General features: G+C 40.9%; 1 protein-coding gene across 1 annotated transcript in view; it reads right to left on the reverse strand.

Annotated features, from left to right (window-relative positions):
* Positions 1-18,733, reverse strand: part of SLC4A8 (solute carrier family 4 member 8) — a 99,899-nt gene that overhangs the window by 35,310 nt on the left and 45,856 nt on the right. Inside the window, exons 6-13 of the mRNA XM_063292966.1 lie at positions 16,689-16,849; positions 14,775-14,951; positions 13,429-13,520; positions 10,061-10,218; positions 3,851-3,938; positions 2,363-2,509; positions 1,851-1,951; positions 734-908 (exon numbers count right to left, since the gene is read on the reverse strand). Of these exons, the coding sequence (XP_063149036.1) occupies positions 734-908; positions 1,851-1,951; positions 2,363-2,509; positions 3,851-3,938; positions 10,061-10,218; positions 13,429-13,520; positions 14,775-14,951; positions 16,689-16,849 (1,099 nt within the window). The remainder of the gene's footprint in view (positions 1-733; positions 909-1,850; positions 1,952-2,362; positions 2,510-3,850; positions 3,939-10,060; positions 10,219-13,428; positions 13,521-14,774; positions 14,952-16,688; positions 16,850-18,733) is intronic.

Consider the following 18,733-nt stretch of genomic DNA (forward strand, 5'->3'; position numbering starts at 1 on the left):
AGGGCTGAGAGAAAGGGACTGGCCCAAGGTCACCCAGCCGGCTTTCATGCCTAAGGCAGGACTAGAACTCACAGTCTCCCGGTTTCTAGCCCAGGGCCTTAACCATTAGACCAGACTGGCTCTCTCATGAACATTAATTCCCCCTAAAAACTGCAATCCACCCATAAACATTGAATAGCTAAATAAATGAATGAGTAAAATTGTCTAGTATCTGACTGTGAATATGAAAGCTTGGTTAAAATATATCCAGATAACTAATCTTAACGATGTGCCCTAATCTCCACTTCCCAAAAGGTATTATGGAGTGTGCTTTCTAATAAGCCACATTCTGTAGGGGTGGTCTAAAATTCTACAAGAGGACACAGAAGATGAATGGGGTGATTTTTGGTCAAGGGTGCCTTGCACTTCTAATTGAAAGGTATAGTGAAACTACTCCATCAATGTCTTCCTGTAAAAAAAAAAAAAGCAAAGATGGAAAGCATAGAAAGAACAGGAAGATCTGGGCCCCTTGTAAAATTCTGTGTTTGTGGATGGATCACTCACTACCCAATCAAAACCTTGCCGCCAGAAAAAAACACCAATAGTTTGGAGCTGTGATCTAAGTAATCCAAAATAGTACACAGACCAGCAGTGGTGAGGTTAAATGTCCACTGCTTTTGTAATGCTGGTTTTACTGTCACCTACCTTGAAAATCATCCATAACACATAAAAGGAGGGGGAAGAACGTTCTTACTATTTCTCCATCTGTTGCTTCTCCAAGCAACCCCCCAAAGGTGATCACAGGAGACATGCTGGCACAATACAGGAAGAGAAGGGAAGCTAAACACTGCAGTCGCAAAGCATCTTTATAGTCGCTCCAGTACCAAGGAGCTTTCCGTTTTATATCCAAGATCAAGCCACCAAAGAGCCTGCAAAGCAAAAACAGGGAATTTCTAAGATATGGTGGATTCACAGTAGTGAGTTAAATACAATAACAACATGGCTGGAAGCAAACCATTTCTCAGGACATAATATTCAAAACAAAGTCGCCGTACTTTCGCTTTGACATATTCATTCCATTATTTGTTTACAATTCCTGTTTGCAGGGTCTTATCTGACCCAAACTGAGATTGGTTTAAAAAATGTGAGTGTGTAAATGATGCCTCTATGAAAAGGTATTGTTCTTACTCAGATGATCAGCTCACTATGAACAGAGAGCTAACTGGCCACTGAATTTCTTACAGACATTCCTTACAAACATGGATTTACACATTATAGAATCACTAAGACTGCCAAACTGTAGTAATGGGGCATCTAAATTCCTCTGTTCCATATTTCCAGTAGCATGCTTTCTCAATGCTAGCAAACGTCACCTGGATCAATGCTTCAGAAGTTGTCCAGATGTCACCATCCTAAATCTACTACCTAGTTCATGAGTTTTACAGTGCCCGTTATGAACGATGGGAAAATTGCCTTTAGTACAAGTGTGGACAGAATGTGGCCCACAACCACTTCTTCTGCAGCCACACAAAGCCCCTTGCGTGCAGTTTGTAGTAGTACTGGGCAAAAGTCTTAAAACCCCGGAGAGGTTATTTCATCCCTTAATAATGATTGAATCCTTCTCCCCCAAACTGTGGCAATGTTTTTCATTCTAGAGAGACAATCAGCATCTTAAGCCTTGAGACAACCTTAAAGCACCCCTAAAATAAGTCAGTAATATGAACCTCCCCACTGCAGCGATGCCAGGATGTCACTGTCCATTTTCTCTGCAGGCCACAGAGGCCAAATACCTTTTAAAATGCAGTACTAGGTTGTAAAAAGGTTACCTATCACAGCTTCAGGAGCAGCCACACAAAGTTCCCAGAACTCACCTTCCTGTTCTCTGGAGCTCTGGCCCCTTGTGACCATCCAGCTCATCATCAGAAAGCTGTCCATTAGATACCTTTGACATTCCTGGCATCTTTCTCTTGTCCTAATAAACAGGAAGTTTGAAAAATTAACTCAATTCTGCTGGCTTCTGAATCAGTCCAAGGCACAGTGGCCTTTAAAAAAAAACACAACATCAAATTGGGGCCTAAACCTAATCTTACAGTTGCAACAATACTGTATACCAAAAGCTGTATCAATGTCATAGTCTCATTTGCACACAGCAGGATTATTTTTCTTTCCTTGCAACTGCAAGAGGCCAAAAGGCTGAGGCAGTTCTCTAGGGAACCTTAGCTATCAGCCAGCAAATGACAACCACATATTGTGCTATGATTCTACCCATCTAATTTATAGACATATTAAGACATTTTTAGACATAATATCCCATATTAGACTTGATATCTTTAAAATGCTGCCGTTTTGTTTTAATGGGCTAGAGAAGTAAGCCACAGCTTACCTGGGAAGGAACACTTTTAGGTGGCTCAATTCTGATGGATGGGTCCCATTCCCCAGGTGGCAGCACTGTTACCTGATCTAGAAACTCATCAATGCCAGCTAAAAGATCGCTTCGGTCCTTGGCTTTATAAGCAACATCATGGAAAACCTATACAGACAGGAGACCATGAGAAAATGTATTAATCATGACATTTACTTACAAATAATAGCTAAATCAATTCTAATTTTCCCATATGTTCTGTCAAACAGAATCTTTGTCTGTCTGGGCAATTATCAGTTTATTCATTCTGGAAAATAGGCAAGACTTTAAAATAATCTAGTTTGCATGTGGAACAATATACAGATATATTTTGCCAGGTAGTAAAAGAGCATCCTTGCATAAGTAGCAGCTTAGAGGATCCCACCAGTATTAGGTACCTTTATCAGAGTATCTCTGTTGCACCAAACACTTTTCACATAGCTGAATTTACATGTCACACTAAATCACAGCTGCCTAACCATGGCTCATTAAAAAAAGAACAAAGTTGGCTGTGTTTATATAACATGTGAATGCAAAGCTAAGTAACACATATTATGGGTTACTACAATACATGAACCCAGTAATTGTTTCTTTTAATGTAAATATTGGAAGGGAAGGGGAGCATGCATCACTAAAAAAAATTCCATAATGTGTTTACTAATGCTTTATTGGGAGCGGGGGGGGGAATGATAAAATACAAGTTGAGACACAAATTTCACCTCTTACATACTTGCATGAGACATTGAGAGTACAAAAGAATGGAGCTTATTTGTAATCTTGCATTTCATCATTTTGATGTCTCCATGCTTAGGAACAGAAACTTAGGGGCTCAATCACTAGAAAAGACAATCTCAGGAGAATGATGGGATGGTCAATGAGAGGTTTTTATTTGCTTGCTTTTATTATCATATAGACTCCCTCTTTGTGAGGAACTAATTCATTGCTAAAATGAAAGGCCAATGGCAAGATCTCCCTTCTTTCCGAAATTTAGAGCTTTCATTTGTGCTATACAGTAAGGACAGCACAATGTTATGGACCTTCCAATCCCTGCCAGCAGAGTAAAACAAAAGAACAAAAAATAAAATTACTTTCTGCATCAACTGTGTACTAGAAATAGTAAGTAACACTGCATTTAAGGAAACAAAACATAATACATATTTGAACTTCCAGGCAGAAATAGATTAGCCGGTTATTACTGTGACTATGATTATGTGAGAGGAAGAGAGATTTTATAAGGCCGTGTACTTATTTCCCTTGACATTCTGTAGGCACACATTCCTTTGAAAAGGCTGAAACTTTCCTGACTTGACAGTGGCCTGATTTGGCAATGGCCTGTTGTACATCTTTCATTACATAAACTATTTCTGACTTTTATAACTCTTTTATGACTCTGTTGCTGTTCTTTTAGATGTGGCTAATCCAAAGCAACGTGAATGGCCTGAGAGTGGAAAGGATGCACATTTCACTTACCTCATCAGTCATGAGAGTAGCCATTGACCTTCCAATCTCATGATATTGCTGTCCTTTCCCTATTGGACCCAGCAAGATAAACAAGAACCTAGCCATTAAAAGAGACAGAAAGAGAAAAGTTTCCATGATAGGTCGAACGTTTTAAAGACATTTGGAAGCTAAGTCTCATTCAAATGAGATGGACCCTGTCCAATTTTAGAAAAGAAAAGGTCTTCTTAAAGACCTTTCTGAGACCTTCCCAGAACAGTGAAACCTTTCTCCTGGTTTGCAGCTTTAAAAATCTTTGAAGGTGAGATTCCACATTCCCCTGCTGCAACATTTAGTCCCTGCTGAACTGTCAGGCTGTTCATCTCCCTGTTGTTTACATTGTAGTCTCACCTACATACAGCCTCTTGTCCCTAAAGCCCTCTTCAACTTTAGGGAAAAGAGTTGGAGGTAAACCTATCTCCTTCCCATTCAGATAGTATACCTTTGTGGATTCAGTCAATGCAAAAAGGAAATCCTCATTGGAGTAGGAACAAAAAGGAAGGGCCATTCTAATCAGTCACTCAGTGGTCTGGAGGATTCTACATTATTTATTTGGGACAGTGCTCCTAGCAAATTTCATGATACAAACATATGCTTTTTTCCTGTAAATCAGTGTATATATTCTCTGAAGTATACATATAAATTGTGCCCAACATGTTTGCATTTAAGCAAAATCTTCACTTTCCTGTATACAAACATTCTATATGTGTATCACTCCTATACCTGCTTTTAGTGTTTTGCTAAATATCTCCTTCATGGACAAGAAATTATTAAACATTGATGACATCTATGAAAAATAATAAAACTTTAGATTTTATGTATAGATAAACATTAATGTACAAGTATCTGGACATACTGGCCCAATCAGGTTACCAAAGTGCATGTGCACAGGTGTTTTAAAATGTGCATGTGTTTAAAATGCCAGTGTAACAACAGTGTCCATGCACACAATGCAATGTGAATATGCCCTGATCTCTCTGCCAATACGTTGAAATAGCTAAAGGAAAAGTTATGTCTCGGGAACGGCAATTGGATGCATTGTGGTTGTATTAAGCATAAATGGAGGCATATTTCCAACCTCCTAACTGGCAGAAATGAAGAAGGAAAGGAAAGTTTAGATTTGGGCAAAACAGCACCTCCCAGACTAAAACCAGACTGTTTAAGGCTGGTTTCAGAATCCTTTGTATCAGATCTGTAAAAAGATTTGGTTTGGACCCTGAACAGTTGTTCCATGGCTGTGCTAAAAGAAGTACAGATTCAGCACAGCAGAAGATTCTTCAGATTAGGTTTCTGGATGCAAACACGAGTTACTGTTAAATGTGACAAACACATAAGTGCTAATGGTAATGCACATTTCCACCATTTTCAGAAAAATATGATCAGGGATAGAATGGGACAAACATGTAAGTTATCTGATCATGAGCAAAGGAAATGGCCAGGCCCTTCTGTGAGCAGATTTTTTTTTTTTTGGCAAATGATTTATACACTAATCATTCAATTAGCAAGGTTCTTTTTCACTGAACACAATTATAACAACATTATAAAACAAATACAAGCTGAAGGACTGCAAAGTTTTCTACTGGCACCATCATCAGTCCCAATATTTCAGTAAGACATTTAGCTGTGGCTGCTCTCCTTTTGGCCTCGGTGCCATCAACCCTGATCCCAACATAAATCCCACTAGTTGGACAAATAGGAAGAGAATTATAGAGGCTTGAGCTTCAGATGCAGATTATCCATAAAGAAAAGACAGCTTTTTACTTGTTCAGTTCGTGAGAAACAGATAGATTTAGCCTGTATATTCATATCATTAAAATACTGGGCTTGCTCCAGTGTTTCTCTGCTACAGAATGAGTGCAGGCCCATGGACTGAAGGGCTGTGTTCATGTTCTAGTTGATGTATTCCAATTGTTTCTTCATGCTGCATCACTTGCTGCTTTTTCATTGCCATGCTGCATCTCAGTAATTATGCCTTAGCATATTGGCATGCCCAGAGTGGCATTCCTCCTGAAGCAGGTGCCCCATCAGCATTCTGATAATTCTATCCCTGATCATATTTTTCTGAAAATGGTGGAAATGTGCATTACCATTAGCACAGATAATCAGCACAAACACTACATCCCGTTCTCTAGACCTTACTTAATTTTGTATATCATATCTCAACATTCTGTAAGTCCCTCAAGACCTGATATGACACCAGGCCTGGGGGTCCCAGAGGACAGGGGAGATTTTGTGATGGCTCCCTTACTATGGCTAACATCATCCTCTCTCACTCTGGTGTTTTTTATAGTTTTTATAATGAAAGTTTTATATATTTATTGGCTTTTTTTAAAATTAAGTGTTAATTAAGCGGGCCTTCTCTGCAGTGGCGCCCGCCCTTTGGAACATTCTGCCCCCGGAGGTGAGCCAGGTCCCTTCGCTCCCGGCCTTCTGGAAGGGTTTGAAGACCTGGTTCTGCCGCCTCGCCTGGGGTGGGAGGGGCACCAGTTCATCTTGCGGGTGGCTAGTACCATAGATCTCTCCCCAGCGAATAAGACCTTCGCCTCTTGGATTTTATATCTATTTTATCTTTTTATTGATCTATTTATATTGTAATTTATATGTTTTAATTTTGATCTTATTGTAAACCGCCCAGAGTCCCCTTTTCGGGAGAGATGGGCAGCGATAGAAATTTGGAAAATAAATAAATAAATAAATGCCACCCAGAGTCACTTTTTTAGTATATATATAACATTTACTCACCGCTCATGTCACTCAGAGAGTGACTTTTTGTGAGATGGGCAGCCATACAAGTTTGATAAATAAATAATAAATAAATAAAAATATGTTTTCTGTATGCTCAAAACTATGGCAGCAGTGCAGCTACCGCAGAGCTCCCAAGGATCTGCAAAAATCCAACAACTATATCCTTTTTAATGGAGCTTGCAAAAACTACTGTATGCTCAAACAATGTCATTCCCCAGGATTAAGTATCAGGTTTGCTGAGGCCCTGTCAAGAAGAAGTTTAGATTTCCACCAGAATCTTATTTTAAAATAGCATTTTTGCAGAAATGCAGGCTTCTCCTGTTGTTCTGTGACTTGATCTATCTATACACATGGCTTCCATTTGGAGCACAGCTAAGTTGCAAACTGTGATTCCCACTTACGAAGTTGCAATCAGCGGCCTATGAGCACGGCCAGTCCTGAACTAGCCCTTCTTGCCGCATTGAACATTAAATATTGCTGGCACCCCTTTGGATATAATGGACTTCAGTTTCTGCAGCTTTCATGGTCATCGGCTGTGGTGAAAAACTGTGGTGAAAAATTCTGCAAGACCAGGTATTCCAACACATTTATACATCAAATTGGAGAAGACTGACTTAGTGTAATCATAAAGACAAGAATCCTAATGTAGCTATTTTAGAATAAGGTCCATTCCCTGCTTATAGAAGTAGTATATATTTATTTACTTTTTGTCTTTCAATGTTGTGATTGTTACACAATAAAAAAATGAGATAAGGTACATCTGGCAAGATTTGTTACTGAAAAATCTACCCTGACTTCTGGTAATTTCCAAAGTATTTTCCAGTAGCCTGCAGAATCTTGGTTCTAGGTGTTCTACTTAAACGATCATGTTATATTGACTGATAAGCAGTTCTCTAAAGAGCCTTCATTTTCCCTTTCTTGAAGACAGAAACAATGTGTGACCCCCTCCAGTCTTCTGGCCCTTCACCAGCTCTGCAGGGTTTCCCAAAGATAAGACATAAAGGCTTGACCACACCATCAGCTAGCTCCTTCGATATCGCATGATACAATTTATCTGGCCTCAGAAATTAAACTCTTTCAAAATAAAAATATATTCTCCAGCTACTTCTCTGTCTCAAGCTATACTCCAGCCCTTTCATCTTACCCTTCATAATTTCCAGGTGGAGCACATACTTTCTTTTTGGAGAAAGATGACATTACTGTTTGTGAAGTTCTGAACCACTGCAAACATCATGTTATTTATGGATTCAAGCAGTGTGCCTTCACTGGTGCATTGCAGCTTCTGAAATGCTATTTCATTTCCCTGGATGCATATACAATAGTGAAGTAGGATTTTTTATGGACTCTCTAATAGGATGCCTCTTTAGTAGGCATAGCTTTTTAAAAAGGATTAAATAGCATAAGAACAGGATATATCCACAGGCAAATGTTGTGAAATTGCCTTTCAGGGCCATACTAGTCAGTCTTGTATGACACAGTTACCCAAATGCTACCCACATCTACCAGACATATGCTCTGGACTATGCCTACTACTGACTTTAGAATAAATCAGCCTCAGATACATTTCCTGCATATGCACAATTTCGTATAAAATTCAGTCTGAACTGCAAATTCACATACCAGATGTGAACTTTGTACTGCTCCTATACAATATCTCAGGGATATTGGGGGTGGGGTGGGGACTGGAATCTTCAAATGCAGAAGGACTTCCATTATTCTGGATGACATTAGATAGAAGTGTATTCATCCTTATGATAGAGTTCCATGTGCAGTACTAATACCGTGAGAAATGAGTACAGAAACTGAGCATAACTTTCAGCAGATTCAATTTACTTGCAGCCCTTCATAGGAGAAGTTGGGTAAGCATTAATAACTGGTAATGTAGCGGAAGACCTGGACAAAATTGAGTTTCTCATCACTGCTGTACGAGACTAATTTTTGCAGTAAATACTGCCACAAAAGCAGTGTTACAAACTATTTCATTGGGGATTTAAGCTGTTGTAAGAAAACAAAATAAACATCTACAGCAGCACCCTCCAGAAATCTCTGAGCATCTATATGACTTGAGGATACCAAATACACTGAGATCAGCTTAACCAATGACAGATTAAAACATATAATGGATGCTTCCCAAATTAATAAAGAATCAGGAGATGGTGGTATAAATGTCCACCTGCAAGCGCTATTACCAGTGAAGAACCCACCAGTTTACCAAAAAAAAAAATTGATGAAGCTCTTCCCTAATATAAGTTGGGGATATATTGGCCATGGACAAGAAACAGTTGAGTTGCTGGAATTCATATACCCTATCCTTCTTAATAAATCTTGTTAAAAAGATTATGTCAGAAATGCGCATGGAAAAGGAATTATTTTCAGTTCTGGGAAAAGATGAATAGCTTTGTAATACATCTCTGCGTGAAAAGGCAGACCGCTCCTGAGGCAAATCTAGGCAAGAAGGGAGAGCGCACACCAGTGAAGAAGAAGTGGTTCCAGCAAAGTTTCTGAGAAGTTTAGCATATCCACATTAAGGAGCAACTGTGGACACTGTGTTTCTTTATCATCAGCCAGGTTATTCATCAATATAAATGCGATAGATATCAAACAAACTGTACTTAAAAATGGTCTCACCTATAAGAATAAGAATCCCCCTCAGCACATTACCTGGGGCACTTTGTGTACACAGCACACAAGAACTGCAACAAAGTTCATCTTACCTACTGAGTCTTCCACTGTGACTCATGCAAGCATATAATGAGAATTGTGCTGACCACTGGCCCATCAATTAATAGACAACAGGCACCTGCATGTTAGCTATTCTGACTGTCTAAACCTAATGGTTCTTTGAGTTGCTTTTTACTTTTTTTCTTATAAAAAAAAAGTCAATTTCTCCTGTCTTGAGTCAACTGAAAAAGTTGGATTTTTAAAATTTATTTCAGCAAAGAGCTTAGAATGGTAGAAACAATTTGGTTAATTCTTTGATCAAGACAGCAAAGCTTTTCCACTTCAGTTTGGTTTTTCTGCTCACCCAGTTAAAAAAAAGCTTCAGTCTAATTACAAAATGACTAAAACAGATGACTGACTCCTTTTTTCTGAACTCATGGGGTATGTGGAGCAAACCACATTCCAAAGTTTGCAACAAACACAATTCTAAATGGCATGGACAAATTATTTACAAGCATAATCTCAAATATAATAATGAAGGTGACAAATAATAGTATTAGTAGTAGATCAACAGTGTGAAATTAGGACTAATAACTGTTGGCTAGACTGGGAAGGTAGGAAGAAAACACATCCCAAAGGCAGCAAGGGCCAACCATCACTTCTGTCACACTGCCAAGAAAACTACACAGCTGCAGCCACTAAGCGTCAACACTGGTTTGAAGGCATCTTCACTGTTGGCTATCCCAAACCACCACTACTATCACGACCACATTTTACCTGGTAGGAAGTGGAACTTCAGTCATGCCTGGGAGAAGAACAGCTGGCAATAAGCGTAGGAAGGCGACAATAGTTTCTTTCAGGAAATCTACTTCTCCGACTAAAACATTTGCAGCTTCTGCTCCAATAGGAATCTTCTTCATAAAATGATGGTATGCCTAATTACAAACAAAAGAGCTTAATTTCTAAGGCTGAACTGATATTATGATGCATTTAATAAATACAGGTAGTCCTTGCTTACCAGCCACTTGTTCAGCGACTATTCAAAGTTACAACAGCACTGAAAAAGGAGACTTACGATCGGTCCTTGAAGTTGTGGCCATCGCAGCATCCCCACAGTCATGTGATTGATTGTGATTCGGGTGCTTGGTAACCAGTGTGCATTTATGAGAGATGCAGAGTCCCAAGGTCACCTGATTGCCATTTGATCGGTCCACCCCCGGCGACTGATGGATCCGGTAGGGTTCCGGAGGGAGCTGGGGGTTATACCCGGTGATCTGCTGCATGGTCCAGCGGAGGCCCTAGCTGCAGCCTGGAATAGGGAGGCGGCCAGGGCCTTGTACAGGATCGCACCTGTGCGGCCTCTCTTGTCTCATCGAACCCGGCACTCCCCGTGGTTTACGGAGGAGCTGAGGGTGCTGAAGAGGGTTAAGAGATGCCTAGAGCGCCGCTGGAGGAAGACAAAGACTGAATTCGACCGAACACAGGTAAAAGCCGCCATTAAGCCCTACCTTGTGGCAATAAAAGTGGCGAAACGTCAATATTTCTCCGCTCTTATTGCATCTGCAGAATGCCACCCAACGGCCCTGTTTAAGATCACTCGATCCCTTTTGGGGAAGGTGGGTTCAGTGACCCACCTACAGGGCCATGCAGAGGAATTTGCTGAGCATCTGCAGGACAAAATCGCTTGGATCCGCTCCAAGTTGGACTCCAGGCATGAGGCGTGGTCTGGAGAGATACTAGGGGAACAGGCTTACCCAGTTATCTGGGAGCAGTTTGATCCTGTTGGACCTGAGGAAGTGGACAGGATCCTACGGACAGTAAATGCCACCACATGCCATCTAGACCCGTGTCCCTCCTGGCTAGTAAAAGCAGGCCGGGAGGTCACATGTGGTTGGGTCCATGCGATGGTTAATACATCCTTGGGAGAGGGGGTGTTTCCAGCGGCCTTTAAAGAGGCATTGGTACACCCCCTCCTCAAGAAGCCATCGCTGGACCCTACTGTCCTGGATAATTTTCGTTCAGTCTCCCACCTCCCCTTTCTGGGGAAGGTGGTTAAGAAAGTTGTGGCTTTGCAGCTCCAGAGGGTCCTGGAGGAAACGGATTATCTAGACCCCTTTCAGTCAGGTTTCAGGCCCGGTTATGGGACAGAAACGGCATTGGTCGCACTTATGGATGATCTCTGGCGGGAGTGGGATGGAGGCAGTGCATCCATCCTCGCTCTCCTTGATCTCTCAGCGGCTTTCAATACCATCGACCATGGTATCCTTTTGGGTCGGCTCAGGGAGTTGGGGGTGGGTGGTGTAGTCTTAACGCTGGTTCACCTCCTTCCTTCAGGGCCGATCCCAGTCGGTGTTGATAGGGGAGGAGAGATCGGCCCCGCGGCCCCTTCTTTGTGGGGTGCCGCATGGATCACTACTCTCCCCTCTCCTTTTTAACATCTACATGAAACCACTGGGTGAGAGCATCCGTCACCATGGGATGAGGTATCATCAGTATGCTGATGATACTTAATTGTATATCTCCATCCCGGGTGAAGTAAGTGATGCCAGGACCACCCTCTCCGAGTGTCTGGGGGCTGTGGGGGCCTGGATGGGGAACAACAGGCTTCAACTGAACCCTGGTAAGACCGAGTGGCTGTGGGTTAAGGGTTCTTCTGTATCCGGGACATTAACATCTCTGGTTCTGGACGGGGTTGCACTGCCCCAGACAGATCTGGTGCGTAACTTGGGGGTCCTCCTGGACTCACAACTCCTGCTCAAAGAGCAGGTGGCAGCCGTGGCCAGGAGAGCCTTTGTGCAGCTACATGCTGTGCACCAGTTACGCCCCTTCCTGGACCGGGAGGCCCTTCGAACAGTCAGTCATGCCCTTGTTATCTCTCAGATAGACTATTGCAATGTGCTCTACATGGGGCTACCCTTGAAAAGTATCCAGAAGCTTCAGCTGGTCCAGAATGCAGCTGCACGAGCTGTTTTTGGTGCCCCCAGAAGGGCACATGTAACACTGTTGCTGCGCGAGCTGCATTGGGTACCAGTTTGCTTCTGGATCCAATTCAAGGTGTTGGTTATCACCTTTAAAGCCCTACATGGCATGGGGCCAGGTTACCTGAGGGATCGCCTCTTCCCCATTACATCAACCCGTCCCACCCGATTGTGCAGAGAGGGCATGCTACGGACCCCGTCTGTAAAAGAATTTCATCTGGCGGGGTCCAGGAAGTGAGCCTTCTCCACAGTAGTTTCCGCCCTGTGGAACATGCTGCCCCCAGAGGTGAGATTGGCCCCCTTTGCTCCTGGCCTTTCGGCGGAGTCGGAAAACCTGGTTCTGCCGCCTCGCTTGGGGTGGAGAGGGGAATAGAGCTACATGGGGATGGTTGTTATAGACCACTCCTCCCACACTTGGACTGTTTTAGATGTTTCATCGCTTGGATTTTTTATTCTTTATTTTTTATTTCTATTTATAGTATTTTTACTGTATTTTATTTTTCGTATTATTGTGATGGTTTTAATTGCTTGTTGTAAATGGCCCAGAGGCCTCCGGCAGGAGGAGATGGCGGGGATAAATTAGATAAATAAATAAATTAAATAAATTTGCAACCTTCACAGCAGGCTTCCAGCAAGCAAAGTCAATGGGGAAGCTGGCAGGAAGTTGCAAGTCCTGGTCATGTGACATCATACTTAACGACCCATGGTGATTTACTTAATGACTGCAGCTGGAACTGATATTGGAAGTCAGTACGATGTTTCACTTAACGACCGCACCACTTAGCGACAGAGTTGCCAGTCCCAAATGCGGTCAGTAAGTGAGTACTACCTGTATAAGTTCTAGAGAATCTCCCCTTTTTTTGGCTGTCTTTTAGCATTTTTTTTTAAATAGGCACTATACAGAGATACTCACGTTCAGATGAGATCCTCACCGACCATGGCTGCTACTCATATGACAGCAATAGTGGTCCACAGCAAACCTCCAGGGAACCCAACTCTTTTTCCCCATTGACAGTGACATCATCACAAAGCCAATGTGGCTAAGGATGCCAAATCAGAATAAAAGCAATGCCTATTACTCCCACTTGACCTTAATGGAGTCAAATCTGATTGGCTGTAAGATGCTCTTACAATTAGTGTCAAACAATTAAATAAACAAGGCCTCACTTTGCTCATGTCTGTTGGGGGAGTATCATGAGTCAATCCATTTCTCACATCTAATGTGTTACAAGGAGGATGAAGAGACACTGAAGTCATTCCTAAGTAGAAACAGAGGGGGGAAATCTAGATAATTTGTTGCATTAATGATTACATTATACACTATACATTGAATATATAATTTTGAGAAAAATTATATACAAGTACACATGACTTTCTCAATAGAAAAACATGCGGAATGCTTGGTTTCACTTACAATGTCCAACAGTGCATGGATTATTTTATTTATGTGAACGGCAAATAGAAGAAGAAAATAACTTTCATTAACTGCTGCTTTGGTGTAACAAACCCTTCATGTGGTTAGCTCCTGACAATTTTCACCGTAAGCAAAGGAGCAGTACTTCTTTTAAAAGAGCAGCTTGAACGAGATGACAGGTGTTTTCTAGATCCCTCCAATTCATTTCTTTCATGACTGAACTAGACAAAAGGTGTACGTGCATGTTTCCAGAGAAGTGCTTATTCCTTATCAAAATGAAAATTTTCCCTCCAAAACAAAGAAATGTTTCTTTTTAGAAAACAAACAAAAAAAATCGCATGAATTTGCTGATTACATTCTTCCACAATAGTAGCAATGAAAACGGTGGGTGAACTCCCCATAATAAAATCCTAGCTGCCTCTATTGATGGGCACTTAGAAAGAGTTCCATTCCTTAGGAAATTTTTGCTGGAAAACAAAAGGATCTAATTCTGTCTTTTTCAACAGTATTCAAGAATTGGCAGGAGAAATTGCCACCACTGCACTTTGGGGAAATGAAAACTCTGGCTGTGCTGAACAGAGCTGCGAGGTCAGGACACTCCATCTCTAGCTTGTTTCACCTCTACATGCCTCCATATCCATGCATTGCGTTAGTTTTGTCAGATGAAGCAAGTATTCTCCAAAATAACCTTCATTCCCTTCTGCTTTGCTGGAGTACATGTGATCCAGAAAACAAGCAGAGGCACTGAGGGATTAGGAAGGGATACTCTGATAACTAGATGTGCACCCAAACATTTGTGGTTTGGCTTTGAGGGTTGTGTGATTGAGCCACTGGGGGTTGTAAACTGTAAATTAGGACCAGATATTTGTTTGTTTGTCTATTTATCACATTTATATGGACACCCATCTTGCAAAAAGCAACTCTGGGCGGTTCCCTGGGACCCCCAGGCCTGCTGACATAACCAGGTCTTGAGGGACGTCCAGAACAATAAATATATAAGATACCTTATATATTCCCAATGACTTCTCAACATATGGTTGATAGTTCCCCATCAAATGTGGAAATTGGTCCAGAATAGCCAGAGTACAGAGATCCTTACCTGTCTTATCTATTGAGTAAGGATCAGACTTTTTCCTGCCACCTTCTGCAAAAGAACGGGCAATTGGAAGGATATTTCTCCTCTTCACGTTCTGATGATGATGTTTCTTCAGGAGGGTTTCCCAGAATTTTTTCTTTGTGGATTCATCGTAAGATTCCTGGCCGTTCAGGATCATTTCTGAAAGAGAAAACCATTTAATTATACAATTACACTGCAGATTAAACTGCAACTAGTGTTCCTAGATTAAAATTATACTAACTAGACTTGGTATGGTTGGGAGGTTCAGCAGTATAGCTTTTGTTAGGGGAAGAAAGAAAGGCTTAATTTACTTTGTCCTACTATAGCAGCAATCCTGATAATAATCCTTTGCACACCTCCTGTTAGTTGCATTTTTTAAACAAGTCTGCTAAAAGAAAGGAGCATTTCACATCACATCAGGCTGGAGCATTGATACAGGACAAATGAGAATATGTCTTGGCAGAATCAGATCAGACTTCATCTAAGCCTATTCTCAGTCTTCAAAAGGAGACATGGAGGTTTGGTTTAGCTACTGTATCGTACTAGCTAAAAGGACTGGTAAGCCTACCCTCCAGAACTTTATCTCATTCAGCCAACTGCAACCCAGGTTCCTCCAGATATTTTGAACTACAATTTTCATCTGATCTATCCAGAGATATTAATGGTCAGGTATAATGGGAGATGCAGTCTGAAAAATGAAGTCAAAGGCACACACACACAGAAACACACACTGCCCAAAAATGACAGAAAAAAAATTCTCAATTTTTTCTCCAAAGCTTTTTCCCCGTTAAATTAAAAAGTTTATTATGAAATGTTCCCTAATTTTTTTTACAAATGCCAAATAAAATAGCTAAGAAAATTGTTTATATATTGCTGACCAGTCCTTACTTCCCAAAATGATTTCTAAAAAGTATAATATAAAGACTTTTACACAAGTCTATTTGCAATATCAGATCATTTCCTGTATTCTTCTCTAAGCTATACAGTATCATTTCAAGAATAAGGATGTGTTTCTTCCTTCAGGGATACTGGCGTTTATTTTCATGTGAGAAGGATTCAGTCATCAGGCTGCATTCTCTCATTGACTTTTGATCTAGAAGTTCATGCTTGTTCCTCTGTTCCATTAGACCCCATGCTCTGGGATTGGATAGTCAATGGCTAAAAATATGTATTCTATTTCTTTCTGAGGAAAAAAAGATCTAACTCAGAAAGAAAGCAATTATCCCCAGCAACAACCAGAGGAAATTCTTAGCTGCCATGTTCCATTCTCAGAATAACTATCCATGATGCTCCATTCCATGAGCAATGGTGGTAGAAGGGAGATTCATAAAAGAAGCCAAATCTTTTCTGGCTTCCATAGCATTTTTTTTAATCTGACATTTTTAAAATAGTTAAAGAAAAAAACACCAGGTACAGTAAACACTCTTTCCCCAAACCATTCGTGCTACTTTGGCATCCTATCTCCAAAATGGAACATCCCCACCCCATGTCCAATGGAGGATTAATGTTCTCTCAATACAATGAATCTCCAAACTGGGCAAACCAGCTTGATCTTTAAATTAAACACAGCCTTCCCTTAAGCTGTTGTCCTCCAGATTTGTTGGAAATATAACTCCCAGAATTCCTAGTCATCATGTCTAAGGCTTGATATTCTCAGTATCATATCCCTAAAACATCTGGAGGGCACCAAATTAAGGACAACTGCTGTATTATTCTGCCTTGAAACAGATTGCCAGAGTTTGGGGAAATTTCTATCCCAGTCCTGCACTTGAGCAGGTTATACCCAGGAAGGATGTCCTCCATACACAAGAGAAGAAGGCATAGTGGACACCCTCCCAGATTCCACCCTCCCAGATTCCTTGTCCTTTACTCCCATAAATTATCAAAAACCAGCACCCGCAATGTCTTCAGTGCAGTTTACAGCCTTATCCAGAAGGACAGTCCCATTCATGATGCAGCTCCTCAGCTCCAAGAGACTATGCAGTGACAGAGTAGCCACATATGGCTTACTCCATCGTTCTCCTCCATCTTCCACATCTTCCTCAAACTTTAGCCATCTGCAAATGAGGCACACCAACACAACCCAAATCAAATACTACAGCAAATGGTTTTAGCAAAATGATCCCAGTACCAATACAAAATATTTATTTTTTCAGAACGCTTGGAAGGCTCAGCTGTATAACTGAGAAAGCTTTTATGCATTAATATTAGTGAATAGTCATGTGATGCCAGTGGACATATCCCTTGAAACCTGCCAGGCTCCCTGTCCCACGTCAATGAAGGCAAAGCAAAATACTAGCCTCTATCATTATCTTTATTTAGAAGAGTGCCTATGGGCCCAAGAAAGTCAGAAATGAATACAGGAATAAGAAATTACTTCCTAGTGACAGGTAGGAATGCAAAACAAGACATCCTGCAGCAAACCTGTCTTTACTAGCTGGTACAAATAGCTCTGAGCTGGAGCACAGAAGCTTGAGTTACCTTATTGGTTAAATGCTCATTAACAGGGACAAAAGCCACACATACACTTCAGGGAGCTAGATACATGTTTTAAAAAAATCAGTGCAGACCAAGAATTAAACAAACTACAGTAACGTATTTTTCCCAGATGAGAGATTAACCTAGAAGTATATTTGATAAATAATCCAACAGAGTTCAGTCTTGGATTTGGTATAGAGCAGACATGTGGGCCTGATTGCAAGGTGAAACACCTGCTGTAGCTTTTGTGATGCTGGAGATAAATACCAGTGTAGAAAGCATAATGGGCCCTGCTTGATACTACATGAAATGTTTCTTAGATTGAGTCAGATTATACGGCATAATTCCAAAGTATCACAGAGAAGATTTTCTAGCTCTGTTATTCATGATCCTATAAAAGAAAATGCCAAATAATACTGGGGATCTTTCAGTTGCAAAACATATCCTTTGGCCCCAAGGTACGGCCTTTCCCAAAATACCTATGTTTCCATGATGTAACATGTCTCTCTTTGAAGAGGAAAAAAAAGCAGTAACTGGGGAAGATTTTCCCCAGATCCTTTTTTGCCCATACTTGAACTGCTGAGACAACAGACTCTGGAAAAGGAATGGAGCAATCAGTTTTTTTCAAGGTTTTGATTCTTTAAGAACTTTTCCATAGAATGCTGCCTGACTTAAATTGACCCAGGCAATGGATCTTAATAGATTTCTTGCTTTGCCCTCAAGTTCGGCATATAACTAAAATGTTGAAACAATAAATTTAGGAGGTACTATTCTTTCACCCCATCTCCTATTTATTAAAATAACAATAATAATAATAGTAGCAGCAGCAGCAGCAGGGATGCAACTAGGGCGGGGCAAGCAGGGCATGCGCCCCGGGTGCCACACGGGGTGGTGCCAAAATGAGCATTTGGGGGGCGCCAAAATGAGCAAGGAATGCATGTTTGCCCCAGGTGACACTGATCCTAGCAGCAGCAGCAGCAGCTACAAAAGTAGTAAATTAGCAATGCTGTGTAGTAGCAGGCATTAGTATTTCATCTGCCAGAAGGTGGCATTATTGTACAACCAACCAAGCCAATAATAAATGTACTATGGTAAGGTTTCTGTTAGCTTCCAAACATTACTTTCTACTTATTTACTCATATATTTTGAATTATGTTTGGAAGTGCATTAAATGCACTCCTGAACCACATTTGGAAGTGCTTGAAAACCACTTCTGAACTCTGTTCAAAGTGGCATTTGGCACAATAGTTATCAGTACTACACTTAACAGAAACACGCTACTCCAGAAATTGATTTTAATTGAATCCAAATGTAACGATGCAAGTTTGGAATTTTTCTCATAGTTGTAAGTTGAGCTACCAACTGAGCAGAAGTCTCCTGATTTGACATGGTATTCTTTTATTTATTTATTTATTTTCTATCCTGCCTTTATTATTTTTATAAATAACTCAAAGCGGCGAACA

Source organism: Candoia aspera, chromosome 2 (assembly GCF_035149785.1).
Source record: "Candoia aspera isolate rCanAsp1 chromosome 2, rCanAsp1.hap2, whole genome shotgun sequence".
In the NCBI taxonomy this organism is placed as follows: domain Eukaryota; kingdom Metazoa; phylum Chordata; class Lepidosauria; order Squamata; family Boidae; genus Candoia; species Candoia aspera.